This window comes from Pituophis catenifer, unplaced genomic scaffold, assembly GCF_029215685.1.
Source record: "Pituophis catenifer annectens isolate HBS135680 unplaced genomic scaffold, rPitCat1.0.hap2 SCAF_2, whole genome shotgun sequence".
Lineage (NCBI taxonomy): Eukaryota > Metazoa > Chordata > Lepidosauria > Squamata > Colubridae > Pituophis > Pituophis catenifer.
The window spans coordinates 260,067,860-260,087,482 of record NW_027256882.1 but is presented as its reverse complement, the minus strand read 5'-3'; the positions used below and the strand labels follow the sequence as shown (position 1 = coordinate 260,087,482).

The 19,623-nt window shown below is 38.9% G+C and overlaps 1 protein-coding gene across 1 annotated transcript; it reads right to left on the bottom strand.

The window, feature by feature from the left end:
- Positions 1-443: 443 nt before the first annotated feature.
- On the bottom strand, positions 444-1,952 carry ANKRD34B (ankyrin repeat domain 34B). The gene has a single exon (XM_070935795.1). It carries the CDS (start codon positions 1,950-1,952, stop codon positions 444-446), a length of 1,509 nt encoding a protein of 502 aa, XP_070791896.1.
- Between the last annotated feature and the right edge of the window lie 17,671 nt (positions 1,953-19,623).

Sequence of the window (19,623 nt, the reverse complement as noted above, 5' to 3'; positions counted from 1 at the left end):
AACATTTGTTAATGTTAAAAGTGTTCTATGAACAACTTGTAGTTTAAAATACTTATGCTAAGCAAGAATATCCAATATTTCATGTTTATAATGGAATGTATGATGAGGGCAGCGGTATTTCGTAGCTCACTGCAGATGAATTCAAATAAGCTGCCAAGTCACAGATACTGTTCATAAGCTACCATGGGCTGGGTTCACATAACATGCTAAACTAAAGCTAAATAAACATTAAGGTTTACATGTGTGATCCATTTATATATAGACATATATTTCTCCAATCAAACAGGACTTGGTTCTTTTTTGCAGCTTCATTTCAACATCAATTTAAAAAAAATGAATGCCTGATGTAATTGTTAACAGAGATGCTTGAGCAGCTAATTTTCATACAAGAAAAAAAAATTTAAGGGAACAGACACACGTTTCTCATCATTGTTTATCATTTGCTAAAAGTTCACCAGCTGCTTGATCTGCTCTGTCTGTAATGACTGTCTTCTTGTCAACAGAGTTGTGTTCTTGAAGTCTTTGGGATAAGCTGGTGCTGCTGGAATTAGGGGTTTTTGTCCACAGGAAGATATGTTATTTATCTTATAGAGATCAGAGATTGGGGAATGAAAGTTCACATTTAAGGGGGGGAGAAAGTTAGGTCTAGCCAGGGCAGTATGATCTGAACCCCGTCTCTCTAGAATAGCGTGATTTCTCCTGCTTAAGAAACTTGGAGGCATATTTTCAATCAATTCTTTAGAACTTGAAGATAGTGATGGAGATGGTGAAAGAAGCTTTTTCTTCCCTAGAAGTAATTTGCTGTCTTCTGTAACAGGGCCTAAGCTAGTTAACTGTGAATCAGAACTATAGTGGTTTGCACCCAGGTTTCTCCTTTGAACAATGCTTTTCAGGGTGGAAATGAAGTTCATATGGGTCAAATCCATATTTTGGTCTGAAGGGATTTCACTTCGACCAGTCTCACCAAAAAGTGAATTAGAGTTTATTTCATCACATGACATCTTTCTTGAGGCAGTTTGTTCAAAGCTTTTCAAGAAATTAAGGGTATCCTTAATATCAATGCTGTGATGCCTAGTGATATATCTCTTAGACAGAGCTAGATTATTGATTTTGAAACATAACTCTTCTTCTGGAGTTATATCATGAAGCTCCTCTTGTAAACAAGATATTTGGTTCTGATTCAAGAGTGAAGAGGAAGTTTTCATCCAAGGTTCAGAGTAAATTTTGGTGTTTGGCATTTGAGGACCTGTGTGCATTTTTCTAGAAGGAGAATGCTGTTCAGATGTACCTTCCTTTCTTCCAGGATGACTCAGTTCTCTGAAATTAAAGAGAGACTCGTTTGTGTCATTTGAATCTGTAGGAGGGGGCAAAGTTGTTTTAACTTCTACTTCTGACGGAGAAGTACAAGAACTTGAAAACTGGCATTCATCAACATCAGGAGGAGGTACATTTAAGAACTGCCTAGTTCTTTTCTTTCCAGATGGAGATCTGTCTTTGGTGATGATTATAACTTCTTTTCCCTTTGCTTTACAAGCATCTAGAATAATTTTTAAAGTTTCCTTGTCCTCCGAATTCACTGAATATAAAAGAACTGTGTTTCCTGAATGGTCTTGTAAACTTAAATCAGCTCCACTTCTAATGAGCAAAGAAACCACTTCAGGGCCAGCTTTTTGCAAGCAGGCGTGCATCAAAGCTGTCTTTCCAGCTTTGTCTTGTATGTTTGGATCTGCATTATTTTCCAAAAGGTATTTCACTATTTTGAATTTGCTAGCACTCTGATGGTCTGCATGCTTTGTTTTACAAGCAACCATTAAAGGTGTTTCACCATGGTCATTGCTTTCATTAATGTAGGCTCCACCTTCTAACAATAATCTTGTAAGGCGAAGTCTTCTGTGATAAACAGCTTTAATCAAAGAGTTGCCATCTGATGAAAATTCTGTGGCTTTTTCCATCCTTTTTTTCAAGTGATGGTTAGAGCAGTTGAAATATGACCTAATTTTAAGAGAAGTTAAACAGGAAAAAGAATAGAATATTAATATAACACCTAAACATTTAAACGTCTATTTGATGAGGGAAAATAAAAATAAAAATAGACTCTGTAAAATAGTTGAACGTATTTTTAATTTTTAAAAATTAATTATATATATCCTATATAGACAACTAGCTTTTAGGTAAATAGCAATGCTGTAGGAAATTTGAACATGAGGATCCTATGAGCAGAATTCAAATTTGTCCCTTAAGCCTGAGATAAAACCAGCATCCCAGAGGAAAAGTAAATTGGCACATTTCTATTCCCTTTAAACCTGTGATCTTATGGAGGATGGAATAAAGGCATAGGCAAGTGATATTCTAATAAACGCAAAATTACGGGAACTGTCTGTCTTTCCCCAGCACTTACTTTTCAATAATCCCACTACATGTTCCAGGGATGTCTGCAGGGGCATTAAAAAGCTCAAGATGGTGATTAATACCACGCAATAAAACCCTGCTCCTTTTTGACATGTGTCGTAACCTCATTGCTGGCATCTTGACTTTTTAAAGCCACTCTTGCTGCAGATAGCCTGACATTTTCTGAATACTGTATCTGTGCCTACCAGTCCTAACAGGTTGGAAACTTTGGCTTTAATCATAGACGGCTTTCTAATTTTCCATATGTATCCTCACAAACATGTAGATAGAAAATAGTAGAAGTGAAAACAGAATAGAGATATCACTCTCTAAAAGCTGCAACAGAAGAATGCTTAGTAATTTTTATACTAAAAGACAATCCTTCCAAAATTAGCTTTCCTAGAAGCTACAAAAGCAAGTACAAAATGCAAAAAATAAAGAATCTGAAATATCAGACAGTTGCCATTTTCACACAATATAAATCTTTAATATTTGGGATATATAACTGTATTTAGCTAATTTTTGTTTTAGAATATTGAAAAATAGTTCCATTAATTCTAGACCAGAATTAACTAAAATACACATGTATCAAGGCTCGCACAATAGGGGCAGATGACAATGACCAGTCTAGAACATTGATATGGCGTACAGAATTTAGAAATTGCTAGGAATTTCATAATAAAATTATACTTTACAAAAATCTTGTTTTTCATTAATTACTTAGACTACAATACATACTGTAATTTCAGAATTAATTCAACATTGGCATTAATTTTGCATATTATCAGCATTCTTGTCTAATACTATTCCTTGCATTTCAAATTTGAAAATAATTCCAGACACAGAGAAAACCAGTTATCCATGCCAGATATTTTTTCCTAAGTTTGGAGCAGGATGGGCACAGAATGGAAAATGTTTTTTATTTGAAACCTGGAATAATTCCAGACACAGAGTTGAGAAACATGGTGTGCATCTTCACACACCCTGAAGCAATGCAATGGGGTTCAGGAAACTCATTTTCTCTGTGACAAACCCAGAATTGTGGAAAAGTCTACCTCTCATATGAAGATGACCTGCTCTTTGTTGCCATTTAGGAGAGAAGTTTAAACCACCTTCTTTCCCTGAGCTTTGGGGTTTCAACTTTTGGGGGTTGCTGCCACTATGAATTACTAACTACGGTAGATTTATTTACTCACTATTATTTTGTCAATTTTCTGATGTTATCATTTATATCCAGGATTTGAAGTTTAAATTTTTGAATAAAATAAAATTTAATGCTAAAAGTAAAAAACAAAATTTCTGTTGCAATGTTTTGCTCCATTTTATGACATTTCCTGCCATAGTTGTTAAGTGAATCATTGCAGTTAATTAAGTTAATAACATGGCTACTAAGTGAATCTGGCTTCTCCATTGACTTTCCCTATCCGAAGGTTGCAAAAGATCATTACCATCATAAATATATGCCAGTTGCCAAGTGTTCGAATTTTGATCACTTGACCATGGGAATGCTGCAATGGAAACGCCCATGGGATTTCAATCCTAAGTGAAGCTGTTCATGCAGCAGTTATCCTGTGTACATGGAGAATGGGAGTCAAATCAACTCTATGGGAAGAAGACTGCATTGCCTGGGACTCGTTTAAAAGTTCCTCTCCTATATATTGTACTTTACAAAAATCTTGATTTTCATTACTTACTTAGACAGAAGTAATTAATACATACTGTATTTTCAGAATTAATTCAATACTGGCATTAATTTTTGCATATTATCAGCATTCTTGTCTAATATTATTCCTTGCATTTTAAATTTGGAAATAATTCCAGACACAGAGAAAACCAGTTCTCCGTTAAAAGATATTCTTTCCTAAATTTGGAGCAGGATGGGCGGTTTTTTTCAAAGAGGGCATTTTCCAAAGCCCCTCTCATAATGAACAAAATAAATAGGTAGATATATAAGTTGATTTTGAAGAATTTATGAAGAATATAATTGCTTCAGAAAAGGGAGGTGATTGGCAGGATCACTAATGGCAATATGCTGGAAAAGACAACTATAAGTGTAGTTATGTGGCAAAAAATGATTGTGTATTCAAAGCAAGAGTTAAATTTAATTGCAATCAAAATTCAACAATACACAATATAAAGGTGGAAATCTTTACTGTAGTCAATTGCACAATTTCATCACTAAGCAACAACTCCATTTCAAAGCACTTCTAAGACTTTTGCATTTTGTAGAAAATGGAACTGCAAATTACATTAATTCTAGAATGACAGACGGATCATCCCTAACAACAACACAGATCTTCATCGACTATCCAAGAAAATAAATTTGCCATTTTTATTTCATACATACAATGTGCCTGCTTAAGAAAACTTCAAGCAAAATAAATATTATAAACATCTTAAGAGGTTAGAAAATAACACTCTAACAACTAGAGAAAAATTATTTTATTGCCAGCCAATATTTCATTTGATTGCTCTGTTGTTAAATGAGTATATATCTTGGGCAATGCATTCAAATGCCTACATCTCTACTCTTGACAAGCAGTGTTGCTGATTTTGTACAAAAGGTGGGTACTGGAGAGGCATTAAATTTGAAATCATTTCAAAGCATGCATAATATTCTACTAACATCTGTTACATGCAGAATATTAATTTCATCTTTGCTGAAATTTTAATGAAGTTTTAAAGAATAAAAACGTAGAGAATATATGCTTATGATCTCTTAGAATTAGTGATGATTGAATATAGCATAGCTATTCCTTGGCAGTATCCATTTTAAAAAAAGAAATCAGAGAATTGGAAGGATGCATTTAGGTTAATGAGTCCAATTTTATTAATGATGTAATCCTAATTAAAGCTCCCTCAACAGATGGCTGAACTTGAACACATCTAGGGAAGAAGAGCTCCAACCTCCCTTAGAAATTGATTTAACTGCTAAATTTTCTAATATTCAGTCAGAATCTCCTTCCTGCAACTTAACATTAATTCATGATCTTCACTCTGGAACAAAAGAGACAGGTTTTCATTTTCTATTTGATCCGTCTTCATGCACCTAAAAAGATGCATTCCCTTAATTTCTCCTCGTAAAAATAGGTCCAAATCATTCTCACTACCCTCTTCCAGTATTACAGGTCGTCTGCATCTTTTGCAAAATCTTTGACGGAGGTTTCTTGTTCTGACAAAATCAATGATTATGTGTCATCAAATTGATGTCAACTCTTAGAACTAATGATTTGTACCCTATAGTCACTAAGAAAAGTTGAAATAGGTCAAATCTTTAAACAAGGAAATGGACATCAATACAATACAGTAGTTTGTAAATACTGCAACCCAATATAGCTCATATACTATATACAACAATCCATAGATTACGATAGATTCGTTCACTGTGAATGGATGAATGTAAGATTCTCTAATTCTAGGTTTGAGAATATACTAAATCAAAAATATTTTAGCCTAAAATATTGTGTGCAAACAACCAAAATAAGAGAGATCACTAAGCTAGCTAAAAGCAACACATTTAACTACAAGATGACTTATAACACTTCTGTATGGTACAATTAATAAGGAAACTTTCAGCCATTTAATATCTGCAGAGTACAAAACCAATTTCAAATATAGGTGATATTAACTTGTGTAGACCAGGTTATTACATTGTTATATAATATGGTTTGTAAAACATGGCTTAAAGTTTAGTGCTATGCTAAGAATATTGAAGCACCTTAAATATTTTTATAGAATTGCAATCCATGAAAACCAATCTAGTTCAACATAAATTTGGGGTATCTTGTGACAAAACATACAAACATTCCTAAGTGGATAGGTGGATGAGGAAAAGTTGTAGGCTTGTATTTTAAGTCATAGGAACATCAGAGTAGCTCTGCTATAACAGATGTTTACTCTATTTCTGTGTCACAGAGTAGTGAACTGGATGCATTGAGAAACTCTCAAGCGTGTACTGAGGTAACAACTTCCTTCCACTATAAATTCACAGCAATCAATACATAAAGAATACTTTATGTGATTGAAGACACAGCAAATGGACATCAATACTAGGAGCTGATCTTCCATTAACCTGTTTTCAAACTTTTTAAATTGACTGCCAAAAATCATCCAAACTGCAATTGGTGAATTTCAGTTTAACTACCCACTGTTTATTTTTATTTATTCATTATCCATTTGCTATCCTTTATAGAAACAAAAATGAGACATGTTTTGAGCAATTCCACTTTCATTTTGGTTCGGTTTTACAGACCCTACCATATAGGATGTTATGTAAGTCTTACTGAAATAAAATGCAATTGATCCTTATGATACACATTCACCATTAAGCTTCAAATCTGTATTCAGAAATTAACTGGTCCTAAATCAATAGGTACTGAGTAAGGTTTAGGGCTATAAAAATAGGCCATTCCTAATAACTCCTAGGAAACAACCTCCATCAAACAGATACTTGTTCATCTTTAATACGAGTCCTCCCTATATCAACAGGCATCACATTGCAACCTTTTAAAGATTAGCTATTGATATTTGTTTGAACCCAGGCATGTAAGCCACTTAGAGTAACTTCAGTGATTGAGGCAATAGAAAGATAAACATTTACTTCAATGTGCATGCTGTGCATGAAATCTTTGCAGAGCTTTTAAAGAGATGCAACCATGTATTTGGAGTTTTTCATTTTAACTACTTATATAGGAATCTTAAAATTACCATTGCAGAAAATTAGACCCTTTCTTGTCCCCACCTACACTACTTTGTAGCAATCTAATAAACTTTAGCTGGGATAGGCAGAGTATTATCACCAAAGTTACTCCACCTTTGCATTCTCGCTGAATCTTCTGCTTTTAATTAAGTATAACTACTGTATAGTATTCTATAAAGTACAAATACGACACTTCGTACAAATTTCTCATACACTGCAATGAATTATAAAATGACAACATTAAAAACAAACAAACCCTTTTTCAAAAAAAGGATTAAATGATGGTTTTTCAAACCTGGACGCCACAATTCCCAATAAACTCCATCCAGTAGTCTGACTTTGTTCCCATAGATCAATACAGCAAAGGACCCCAGCGTTGAGAAAAGCTGGATATTTCAATGAAGTTCCTATGCTGCTTGTTCCAGGATCAGCCCACTCACTTCAAATCACCTGGCTCCCAGTTAGACCCGGACTAAAGTCACTCCCTACGGTATTTATCGCCCTGCAAAAGATATGGCACTCCGCTCTGTTTAGCTTCCCCTTGTCCACCTCACCACGCTGCTCAAAATCCCACCAGCAGCCTGGAGCGACTCTCTTAGGACGCCCTAAAACAGGGGTCTCCAACCTTGGCCACTTTAAGCCTGGCGGACTTCAACTCCCAGAATTCCCCAACCTTGGCCACTTTTACGCCTGGCGGACTGGCTGGGGAATTCTGGGAGTTGAAGTCCGCAGGCTTAAAGTGGCCAAGGTTGGAGACCCCTGTCTTAGGGCGTCTCCATAGCGTACGGCTGAGTGAACCGTCCGGTCGAAGGGCGACAACCCAGCCGTCACCGTACGAATCCATCGCAATGACAGAAAAGCGAAGGAGCCCAGTTCCTAAATTGCTCCGTCCTCTCTTTCCTCCCCACCCCCCTTTCCCCGACGACAAGGTTCGCCTGCCGGCCCCGTTTGAAGTACTTACCCGCTTGAAGAAGCGGCCGTCTAGGGAGCTTGGAGAGCGGACAGCTGCCTTTCTATAGCCTTGGGGCTCTTTGGGCTTCTCCTCCGGGCAGGAGGAGGAAAAGGAAGGAAGGAAGGATGAGGGGAGCCTGGATGCCTTACGGTCCTCCCGACGGTCACACGGTCCGGAGCAACTTTCGCCTCCTCCTCGGCCCGCCGCTTCTACGAGGAATGACGACTCTAGGTAGATAGGTGCTGCCAGACGCCGACGAGCGGACGACTGTCGTTTTGCGCGCAGAACAAGCCGACTGAGGGAAGAAGGGGCGCTTCCCGCCAGAAAGCAACCAGTGGAGGGGGCGCGAAAGCCCCCCCCCCAGGCCCGCTTAATTCAGGGAAAAGGTCGTTCAGAGCTGAAAGGGATCTTTCAGATCTTTAATAGTAGCTGGATTCACACACATGAATCATGTGAGCGCGTGTTTTCTTCTCATTGTGGTGATTGAGAAAGCTACGTTTAGTTCATCGACTCTGATGGCTGGGAATCATGCAACCTGCTCAGCCCTTTGATGATTTAACTTGATTTGTCAGCTGGTCTGCCTTATTACCTGTGGTTGCTACACAGCCAAACGAGTTCTATTCCTCTCCTTTTACATTTGAAGCAGAAATTCCCAGATTGGCCTCTTCCTATCAATTCAAATTCAAATCTTTATTGTCAGTGCACAACATATGTACAATGAGATTGCTTGAGCTCCCTCAGGGCACCCCCCCCCCAACACAATACAACTCACAGTGAAGACAGAAAATCCCTAACCCAATAAATCATATTAACAAAATACTCAGTCTTATTGCACCAGTGTGAACATGTTACACGTTGCGCAGGCCCTGCAAGTTGATCGTACTACGTAGTTATGTTATTTCGCATACAGGAATCTGACAGCCCACGGATAAAAACTGTTCTTCAGCCTGTTTGTGCGGCTGTCTATGCTTCTGTATCTCCTTCCCGATGGTAGGAGGGTAAAGAAGTGGTGAGCAGGGTAAGAGATGCAGTTCTGGGCATTTTGCTTCAACTGTAAATGAAAGGAATAGAGCTCGTTTGGCTGTTTAATTATAAGTAAGCATTAAACTGGCCAACCTATTTTAGCATGTTGAGTGGATCCTAGTCCTCAGGATTAGTTTGTGGTTCAGCGTATCATGTAAACCTTCAGAACTGGTTCCTTGGGTTAACCATTTTAAAGTGATCCATAAATAAGACTACTGTATGAATCCAATAATATAGTGTATGTATTGCAGGGAAGAAGTCCTATGTTTAATCCTTGATATCTTCAAAGTTCAAACCATGTTTACTATGTTTTACACTAACCATGTGACGAGCTTATCTGCTAAAAGAAAACCAAGGCTATGGCATGAAAGAAAACTGGGACGTCTGTATTTGTGGAGTCTGTCTGGAAAAGAACAAAGACTGTTTAGAATATGCAGGTGTAATACTTGTATCCATTCTAGGCGGTTAGAGAACTTATAAACAGTAACAAAGAGTTAGACATCCTGCATACCTCAGCTATAAGTTAGAAATAGGGATGGCCTGGACCAGTGGTGGGTTGCCCCCAGTTCGCACTGGCTCCGCTGGGAACTGGTAGTAAAGGTAAGTAGAACCCACCCCTGGCCTGGACCAAATAGAATGTGTATTAGATAATTTTCTGGAGCATTCATTAGCCAAGGTTTAGGAATAGGGACAGCTAGAGACCAATAGAACAAATTGTTAGATCATTATCAAAATGTTTATTAGATGATATTTCTTATATATCCCATCTTCTTCAGCCCTCAGCTTTAGTAAAATTGTATAAAGCTCTCTTAATCCTTTGTTCTGGGTCCTGGCATTTTGCAGATTTTGCAGATGAAGCAGATGAAGCTTCAATAAAAGGAAACAAAATCTGCATCTCATATATGGTATTTTTCATCAGCTTTGGCACCAGACTCAGACCTGAATTAGGGACAACACGTTTGCTTTTCCTTCTTGCTGGCTTATTAAAAATCTTAGTTAAAAACTATAGCTTTTTGTAATATGTCAATCAAGTTAGATCAGTTATGGTGCATTACATGGATTATCTGATAATGGTTTACAGGGAAAAAAAGAGCATGGTTTGCTTACAAAGGCATTAATGAGTTGTGTGAAGCCAGCGGCTTGTAAACCATTTTATGTATGAATCCAACCTTTGAGGTTTATTAAATAAAAATTAAGACAACTATAGTGCATTGTATAAATATAATTTGTATAAGGCAGCTTTCCATATTCTATAAAACACACAGAAGTTTGAAAGAGATATTTGCAATGATATTTGAAAGTATCTTGAGAGGATTCTGGACTAAAACCAGATAAGCTTCTGCATGAATTTGATTTACAATGGAGTGAATTTTATAATATTGATTCTTAAGCAAATAATAATGACCATCCATTGTTTTTCTCACAGTGACCAGTTAAATGTCCAGTGCTCACAATCTCTCTCTCACCATTTTTCCCTTCAAACTAGTATTTGTAGGTTTTGCCCCTTCTGCTCAGAGATTACACTGAAGCTCAAGATCAAAATTGCTTCATAGAACAGCCATCCTTGAATTTATTCAGTCTTCTTTTAAAACTACCAGGCCATCACTGTGTTGTGGAGTAATAAATTCCACAGGTTAATTATATACAGTGTGACACTTCCTTTGAGCTATTTTTGATTTAGTACAATTATTTATTATATTAAAGAATTGTATTAAATCAGGAGAAAAGAATAGAATAGGAAAAGGGCAGCTGAGAGGCAGCATGATGACATATACCAGTATCTTCCATGATTTCTGCCCTGTTGATAAGAGCTGACAGAGTTGGTGTACTCCACCTTCTGGAGAAGGTGGTGAACCTAATAAATTTTAGATTGTGCAGAAATTAATAGATTAACTTTGATGATTAAAGATAAGGAAGAATCAGAATATTTTAAAACATGGAATCATTTTTATAGTTGGTTGGAAAAGAGATATAAATGACCGATATTATAACTATGTACAAATGATGATTACAATATTGTTTTAGCAATGAAATGTTAGAATGGTTTGGATGAAGATGAAGATAGAAGAAACTTATGGAAGATCGAGAAGAAGCCTAGAAGGTAACACCGAGATGTCACAGGGAAGGGAGGATTGACGTATTAAATGTTTGTTTTTCTTAAAAAATAAAAATACTGAAAAAAAAGAGAGCGAGAAGCCCTGAGATGATGGGAGAAGGAAAGGGCTGTCTCCTGTGCTGGCCATGCCAATCCCTTCACTAGGGCTTATTTTTGGGGGAGGGCGTATATTTACTCCCACCCCAAAAATCAAGCTTGGCCTTATTTTCGGGACCTGTCGTATTTTCGGGGAAACATGGTATAATCTTGATATAATGAATCTTGGTGGAGGGAAGAAATAGCTATTATTCCTGATAATTAGATCAGAGATTATATAGTTAGATCAGAGATTACATCATTGTGATGATGTCATTATATAGATGACAGAAATTAATCTGTCATTATATAGATGACAGAAATTATGTTCTTTTATTATCACATAATATAACCCAAATGAAATAAATTCAAGCAAGTGTGACTTCCAAAATCTGTTATATTGAGATTTTGTTGTATATTCTTATTTTCAAGTGCAGCAAGTAGAATTTCACTTATTGTTCAGTATGGAAGTACCATAGATTAGTATGAATAGTTTACTATCATCTGCAAAGTGGAACAGTTTACATTTTACCTCAGATTATTTACATAAGAGCTGAAGCTAATGAGATGGAAATAAAAAACCTCAGCCAGTAAGAGTCATTATATCAATCTAGAAGCTTTTTATTTATTTATCAACTTTTTAGGGCAGCCTGAATCCATAATGACACTCAATGGCATAAAATATTATTGAGTATGAGGTTGACTTTCAATTGCTGTGCATGGCAAAAAGTCTGACAGTTTATGAACATTAAAAAACATTGGTCCCAACACAGATACTTAAGGGATTCTGTGGCTTAATTCCTGATGTTGAAAAATTTCCTTTGTTGCTTTTTCTAACCAGTTAGCAGTCCACAAAAGAACATATTTATTAATCTTAGTTATGATGTTGGAGAAAATTGTTGAAAATACCTTGGGCTCTAAGAAAAAATAAATAATTCAGTAGCAGATGAAATAAATATCAGATTGGTCACTGGAAGCTAATACTGTACTTTGTTCATATAATATGAAGACAAGAGTCAGTTATATGACATGATTCACTGGGGAAACTTACCGTAACCCAAAGCTATTACAAGGGAGAACTAACTTTTTCTTTCCCCATTGCTAATTTGGTTTTGCTTTCCAGCAAACATGCTAAACCCACTCTTGATCTAGTTAAGTGTAGGTAACTAGGCACCTAGAGAGAGTACTGTAACTGATCTAGTAAGACTACTAGAACTACAGTTTCCTGGTTTCTAGGCTGGCATGTTAACCACTATACAAAACTGACTTTAATCTTATATAAGCTTATTAAAAATAGGATGTTATATTCAAGGCCAATGTTTCTCAACCTTGACCATTTGAAGATGTGTGGATTTCAACTCCCACAAATCCCCTGCATCAGTGGTGGGTTGCTACCAGTTAGCCCCGGATCAGGCAAACCAGTAGCAGCGACGGCAAGAGACTCCGCCCACCGGCCCGCAGGCGCCCACAAGTGAACCAGTAGGAATGGGTTTTGAAACCCGCCCCTTCTCTGCATATCATATATTCATAATGGCAAACATATCTAGATCTGTTCCAGTCGTGTTTCAGGCCCGGGCACAGCACGGAAACGGCATTGGGCGCGTTGGTTGATGATCTCTGGAGGGCTCGGGACAGGGGTTGCTCCTCTGTTCTGGTCCTGTTAGACCTCTCAGCGGCTTTTGATACCATCGACCATGGTATCATGCTGCACCGGTTGGAAGAGTTGGGGATGGGGGGCACCGTGTTACGGTGGTTCTCCTCCTTTCTCTCCGACCGGTCGCAGTTCGTGTTGGCAGGGGGGCAGAGGTCGACCTCGAGGCCTCTTATATGTGGAGTGCCTCAGGGGTCGGTCCTCTCGCCCCTCCTATTCAACATTTATGTGAAGCCGCTGGGCGAGATTATCCGTGGCTTCGGGGTGAGATACCACCAGTACGCTGATGACACCCAGCTGTACATCTCCACCCCAGGCCACCCCAACGATGCCCTTGAAGTGATGTCCCAGTGCCTGGAGGCTGTGCGGATCTGGATGGGGAGGAACAGGCTCAAGCTCAACAGTTCCAAGACTGAGTGGCTGTGGCTCCCGGCATCCCAATATAGTCAGTTGACTCCATCACTGACTATTGGGGGCGAGTCGTTGGCCCCCACAGAGAGGGCTCGCAATCTGGGAGTCCTCCTGGATACGCAGCTGTCCTTGGAGGAACATCTGACGGCTGTAACCAGGGGGACCTTTTGTCAGGTTCGCCTGATTCGCCAGTTGCGGCCCTTTCTTGATCGGGATTCCCTGTGCACAGTCACTCATGCCCTCGTCACCTCTCGCCTTGACTACTGCAACGCTCTCTACATGGGGCTCCCCTTGAAGAGCACCCGGAGGCTCCAACTGGTCCAGAACGCAGCAGCACGGGTAGTGACGGGAGCAGCATGGCGCTCCCATGTAACACCGCTCCTGTGTGAGCTGCACTGGCTCCTGGTGATCTTCTGGGTGCGCTTCAAGGTGTTGGTTATCACCTTTAAAGTGCTCCATGGCATAGGCCTAGCTATTTTCGAGACCGCCTGCTGCCACCGACGACCTCCCATCGACCCGTGCTCTCCCACAGAGAGGGCCTCCTCGGGATGCCATCAGCCAAACAGTGCAGGCTGGTGACCCCCAGGGGGAAGGCCTTCTCTGTGGGGGCACCTACCCTCTGGAATCAGTTGCCCCCAGAGATAAGGAGAATCCAAGACCTCAGTGCCTTCCGCCGTGCCCTTAAAACCTTTTTTTCCAGCAAGCCGGGCTGGCCTAATTTTTTAAGTGTTTTTAATTGTTTTGTTTATCGTTTTTAATTAATGGGGCCAAATTTATATATATCTTTTAATTGTATTTTAATATTTGTACTTGATGTTTTTACTTGGCTGTTCACCGCCCTGAGTCCTCAGGGAGAAGGGCGGTATACAAATTCAAAATAAAATAAATAAAAAATAAATATGGCACATGTGCCAGAGGTGGCCCACAGCGCATGTGAGCCAACATCCCAGTTTAGCTCTGCTGTGCAGGCATGCACGCCTCCCACCAGCCAGCTAGTCTTTGGGTCTCTGCATGCATATGTGGGGGGCGGGGCGCATGCGGGGGACTGCACGCACATGCATGCAGGGGGCGCATGCGGGGGGGTGAGGTGCATGCACACGGGCCGTGCACACATTGCATTTTGGGGGTTCGGGCACACGCATTTTGGGCATTCGGTCCGGAAAAGGTTAGCCATCACTGTCATATATCATATCATATCATAACATATATTTTAATTATAACATTCTGATTTGTATTCTAAGTCAGGTCCCAAAAAAAGTTGCACATACAAGTACTTTATTTCTTGGTTGTGCTTAATTACCATACTTAGCAAAAATAATGAGTTATTAATTCAAACTTAAGACCTATAGTAGTTGTAAATATTAACTGAATAAAATGTTAAATGTAATCTATCTAGAAATAGGCTGAATTGTGTTGGCATTATATCAATCTATATGCTTTTTTATTTATTTATCAACTTTTGCAGTAATCTTGAAAGAATAAGAAAAACCTTTCTAAGCAGATATTTCTATTTATTCTTTCCACAACATGCTAAACCAAACATAAACAACATTGTAAATCCAGTAATTTGCTCTAGCATTTAATTCCCATAATAAATTATGAGATTCCCCTAGAAACTACATAAGCCAGGCATGAGTGAAACTGCTGATATATAGAGGCAAAGTGTTACCTCTTGTAGCTAATATAATGTTGGTAGTCTTTTCCTTGATTTATAGAAAAACCTAATTGGCCAGATATACTAAATAAAACCATAATCTCTAGGAGCAGAAATATTTTCTCTTTGTTTAGCTTGCTTTGTGGACCCCAGCACTGTCTCCTTGACAATAGTGTTCTGCCCCAGCTCCGGATTCCCAAGGATTGTGACACACACCAACAGTCCTTATCAAAGTTATAACGTACCAAGAATAAACAAAGTCCGGCAAAGGTTGGCAACCAGCCCAGAAAACAAGATACGATAAAACACTCACTCTTCAAAAATGCTCTGTAATAATTACACGTTGTTTCCAGCAAGAAATTACTAACTGCGTGTGACTTAAATAGGCTAAGGGAGTGTCCAATTATCCTCAACCTTACTCTCAAGGAGACCTCCTCCTCCTGAGTAGCCACTCCTGTCTTTTGGCAGCCCTGCGTGCTCAAGCATTGAGGTGAGGCTCCTCCACTTCACTCCCTCCACTTGAAGGAGCCTCTGGAGGTTCTGAAGGCCCAGGCTGAGTCTCTGCCTCTGGCACCACATCCTCTTCAGCCTCCTCGCTGTCCGATGCGAGCGCCGGCTGCGCAGGCTGCTGGCGCGACCCCACACCAGCCTCCTCCTCGTCGGGATCAGCCATGATCCACGCAGGCTGCTGGCGGGCCACAACAAGTAGTTAGTTTCAGATCTTAATTAAAAGGTCTGAAATATAGAAAATTTACAGTTATTCTTCCAAAGTTCTGAGTTTCTCCTAAAGGTACGGAGAAATATGTTTTATACTTCATACCAACTTTCAGTATAATTCAGTATAACATGGAAGAAAATAACATTTGATCCTATATGTGTTTCTTCAGGAACCCACCCCCCACATTTACTTCCAAGTGAAATACAAAGAACTGAGTAATCATAGTATAATTTAGACTGTGCAGTGTGTTTCTTATTTGTATAGACTAATCTAATCTAATCTAATCTATATTTCATTTTTTTACAACTGTGGTGCCTTCTTTATATTTCACCTGACAGAATTTGTAGCAATAATGGAAAATTGGTTGAGCTGAAAGTCAGACTTCTGAAAGACACATTGAAAAAGGGATTGAATGTAAGCACGCATTGTTGCTACATAAAGAATGTTGTTCCCTACATTCTTTATTAGCAAGAGTATAGGATAGGTAGGACAGAATGACTGAATGATTATGGGCCATCAAGTCAGCATTGATTTTTGGTGATCATATATAGACATTTTCTTAGACCAGGGGTGGGCAAATGTGGCTCTTTTACAACCTGTGGACTTCAACTCCCAGCTTGGCTGTCTCAGGAATTCTGGGAGCTGAAGTCCACAGGTTGTAAAAGAGCCACATTTGCCCACCCCTGTCTTAGACCTATCACCATTGTAACTGAGTCCATCCACTTTGATGTTGGCCATCTTCCTCTCTTTCCTTCCAACTTTCCCAGCATTGGAACTTTCTCCAGGGAGCTAGGTCTTTGCAAAATGTGTCTGAAGTAGGATAGTATGAAGTAGGATACACCAAAAATAGAGCCTGGATAGCTCTGTAGACTAAGCACTGTAATTTAACACCAGCTGTCTGCAATTAAAGTAAGTTCGAATCTTGCCAGGCTCAGCCTTCCATCCTTTCTAAGGTAGGTAAATTGAGGATCCAGTTTGTGGGGGCAATAAGCTGACTTTGTATAAAATATACAAAAGTATGAAGGCTATTGCTTAACGCACTGTAAGCCGCCCTGGGTCTCCGGAGAAGGGCGGCATATAAATAAAATTTTAAAAAAAAGTTGGAAAAACAACCTTAAATATATTGGCAACCACTTCCATGTTGCTGCCGTAAAAAAAATTAAGGATAACCAAATCAAGACAAATCTGAGGAAGCCTTTCCTTTTTAAACTGTAGCATGTGAAACAAATGGTTAATACAACTCTAACAGCTGAATCATTGATATAAATAAAATTGTCTGCAAGCAAATCATACCATGTTACCATGACTCTAAACTAGCTAGCTGAATAAACAATAAGCATACATATGTATAAGCATACATATAAACAATAACCCGGAGAGATCCATACTATGAAAACATTCAAGGACAGTTATGCCATCCCATCTCTCTCTCTCTCTCTCTTTTTGCCATCCTTCCTGCTTCATGTACCACCCACATTGTTAATATTGTTTCTGTATTGAATAGCCTGGAAAATGAATGTGCAACACACCTACTCTTTTTTGAAATGTTACTGCTCTTCTATGACCTGTTGCAGCCTGGCTTATGTAAGGCATGTGGGTGGTGTACACTTCTGAATGGTTTTTATCAAAGTTCTTATAGTAGTAGGGAGAGCATCACTACTACAGCTGAAATAGTTTTCTTCCATATTTACTTAATATACCCCCAATGGCTTTGCATTGCTAATTAAATACTGTAATAGGAGAAATTGCAAAGGATCTGATGTGAAAAGGCTTTCAAATATTTTTGAAGCCTGTATTTTCATGTAACTGTTCAGACAATTTACATATAAAATGCATTTTACAGTTGTGAAACTCTTCTGCAAATATCCTTTTTTTAAATAGTCAGAGTTATTCGGGATTACAGTTGCTTGTTTACTCAAGTTTATTACCTGAAGTTGGATTAGTTGGTGTCCAAGAATTTGCTTGTTGATATCATTGTAAAATTATAGGAATATCAATATTTCAGCAATCTATCCAGACTTAATTTTTCATTATATTTTCTTTGTGTCACTAAATCAGACAAAGACTTTTGGTCCCATTGGGCCACCTAAAATCCACTAAGTAACCCTTTACAGAACAAGATTCCATTTTTTTTTTAAAGTACGTTAACAGAATGATAATGCTTATTGTAAATACTCCATTACACAGACCAATAATATTGCTTTTATTAATTATCTTTAATCATTTAAAATGCATTATGGGGTTACAGTAACATTTCTCTTCCTGGTATTCATATTTCTTAAAAGTAACAATGGATTTTAATTTGACAACGTAAGTATTTGAGCTGTGAAATGGTTTGGATTCAACTCCAGAAAAGTACATCATACAATATCCAGGTGGAAATATGTACTGTATTATAGTGACTATTCAAAGTTACAGTGGACTCCCCCAAAAGCTTATGACCTCAGTTTGAAGTTCCAATGGCCCCCACACTCCACAGTCATGTGATTGTATTCTAGACACTGGTCAACATTTAAGGCTGTTTATGTTGTGGCCCGTCAGCAGCCTGTGCAGCTAGCTGCTGATTCCACCACTGAGGAGGCTGGTGTGGTGCTGTGCCAGAAGCCTGTGCAGCTGGCACTCGAGTCAGACAATGAGGAGGCTGGAGAAGATGTGGTGCCAGAGGCGGGGATTCAGCCAGGGCCTTCAGAACCTCCAGAAGCTCCCATAAGTGAAGAGGAAGAAGAGGAGGAGCCTCTTCTCGATGCACGGGCGCCCAGAGCTGCCAAAAGGCAGGAGTGGCTCCTCAGGAGGAGGTCTCCTTGAGAGTAGGGCTTGGGGCTAATTGGCCACTCCCTTAGCCTATTTAAGGAAGGATGACGACAGGCAATTTGCAGGGAACAACTTCGTTCACTCTCCTTCGTGTCTTGATCTTAGTTCTCTTATCAGTTTCCTGCAAATTGCTTCTGGGCTTTCTGCCAATCATAGTAAGATTATGATTATTTATTCTTTGGATTCTTGTAGGCTGTTAAGAATGTTAATTAACAGCCTTTGTTTGAAAAAGACTGATTTAATTTAGTAAACTAAGGTTTGTACAGACTTTGTGTGTACTGCGTTCTTTGGGATCCGTAGCTGGGGAAGAACAGTTTACAGCATGTCATGGTCATGTAATCACCAAACATTTTTAACATTTTTGCAGAAAACTTCTGATTTCTGGCAAAAATGGCCCATAGCAAACAATGGGCTTATTCTACAACTGTTGTGTTCACTTAACAACAACTGCAAAAAAGGTTGTAAATGTGATGATGACCCACTTTACAACTGTCATGGCTTACGATCATCATTGCCAGGTTCAATTATGGTAGTAAGTTGAGGACTACCTATATCTTCCTGAAACTCTGTAAAGCAAATGGTTACTTTTTGGAGTTGCAGACAAATGCTCTGTTCATATCCTTGAGGTCACACAGTACCTTTTTATAACTACCGTATTTTTCGGAGTATAAAACACACCTTTTTTCCCCAAAAAAGAGGGTGAAAATCTGGGTGTGTCTTATATTCCGAATGTAGCCCCGCCCATCTTCTCAAACAGAGGTTTCAGAGGCTGAAAAAAGCATCAGAAACGAAGCTTCAGAAAAAAAGGCCCCAAACAGAGCTTCAGAAAAGAAGCCGCCAGAGCTTCAGAGGCTTTTTTTCTAAAGCTGTTTCGGAAGCTTTCAGATGCAGAAAAAAAAAAGCAAGGCACAGAACTCACAATCAAGGAACCTGTTGCTAAAATTCACCTCTGGGAACAGCTGATTGAGGGTATTCCAGGAGGCCAATCCACCTGCCAATCAGTTTTTTTTCTTATTTTCCTCCACAAAAACTAAGGTGCGTCTTATACTCCGGTGCGTTTTATACTCTGAAAAATACGGTAAATCTGAAGCACTGTATAGGCTAGTATGTATTGGTATGCTGATT

Excerpts from the sequence above, each read along its gene's own strand:
- ANKRD34B (XM_070935795.1), bottom strand. The coding sequence starts at position 1,952 with ATGGAAAAAGCCACAGAATTTTCATCAGATGGCAACTCTTTGATTAAA.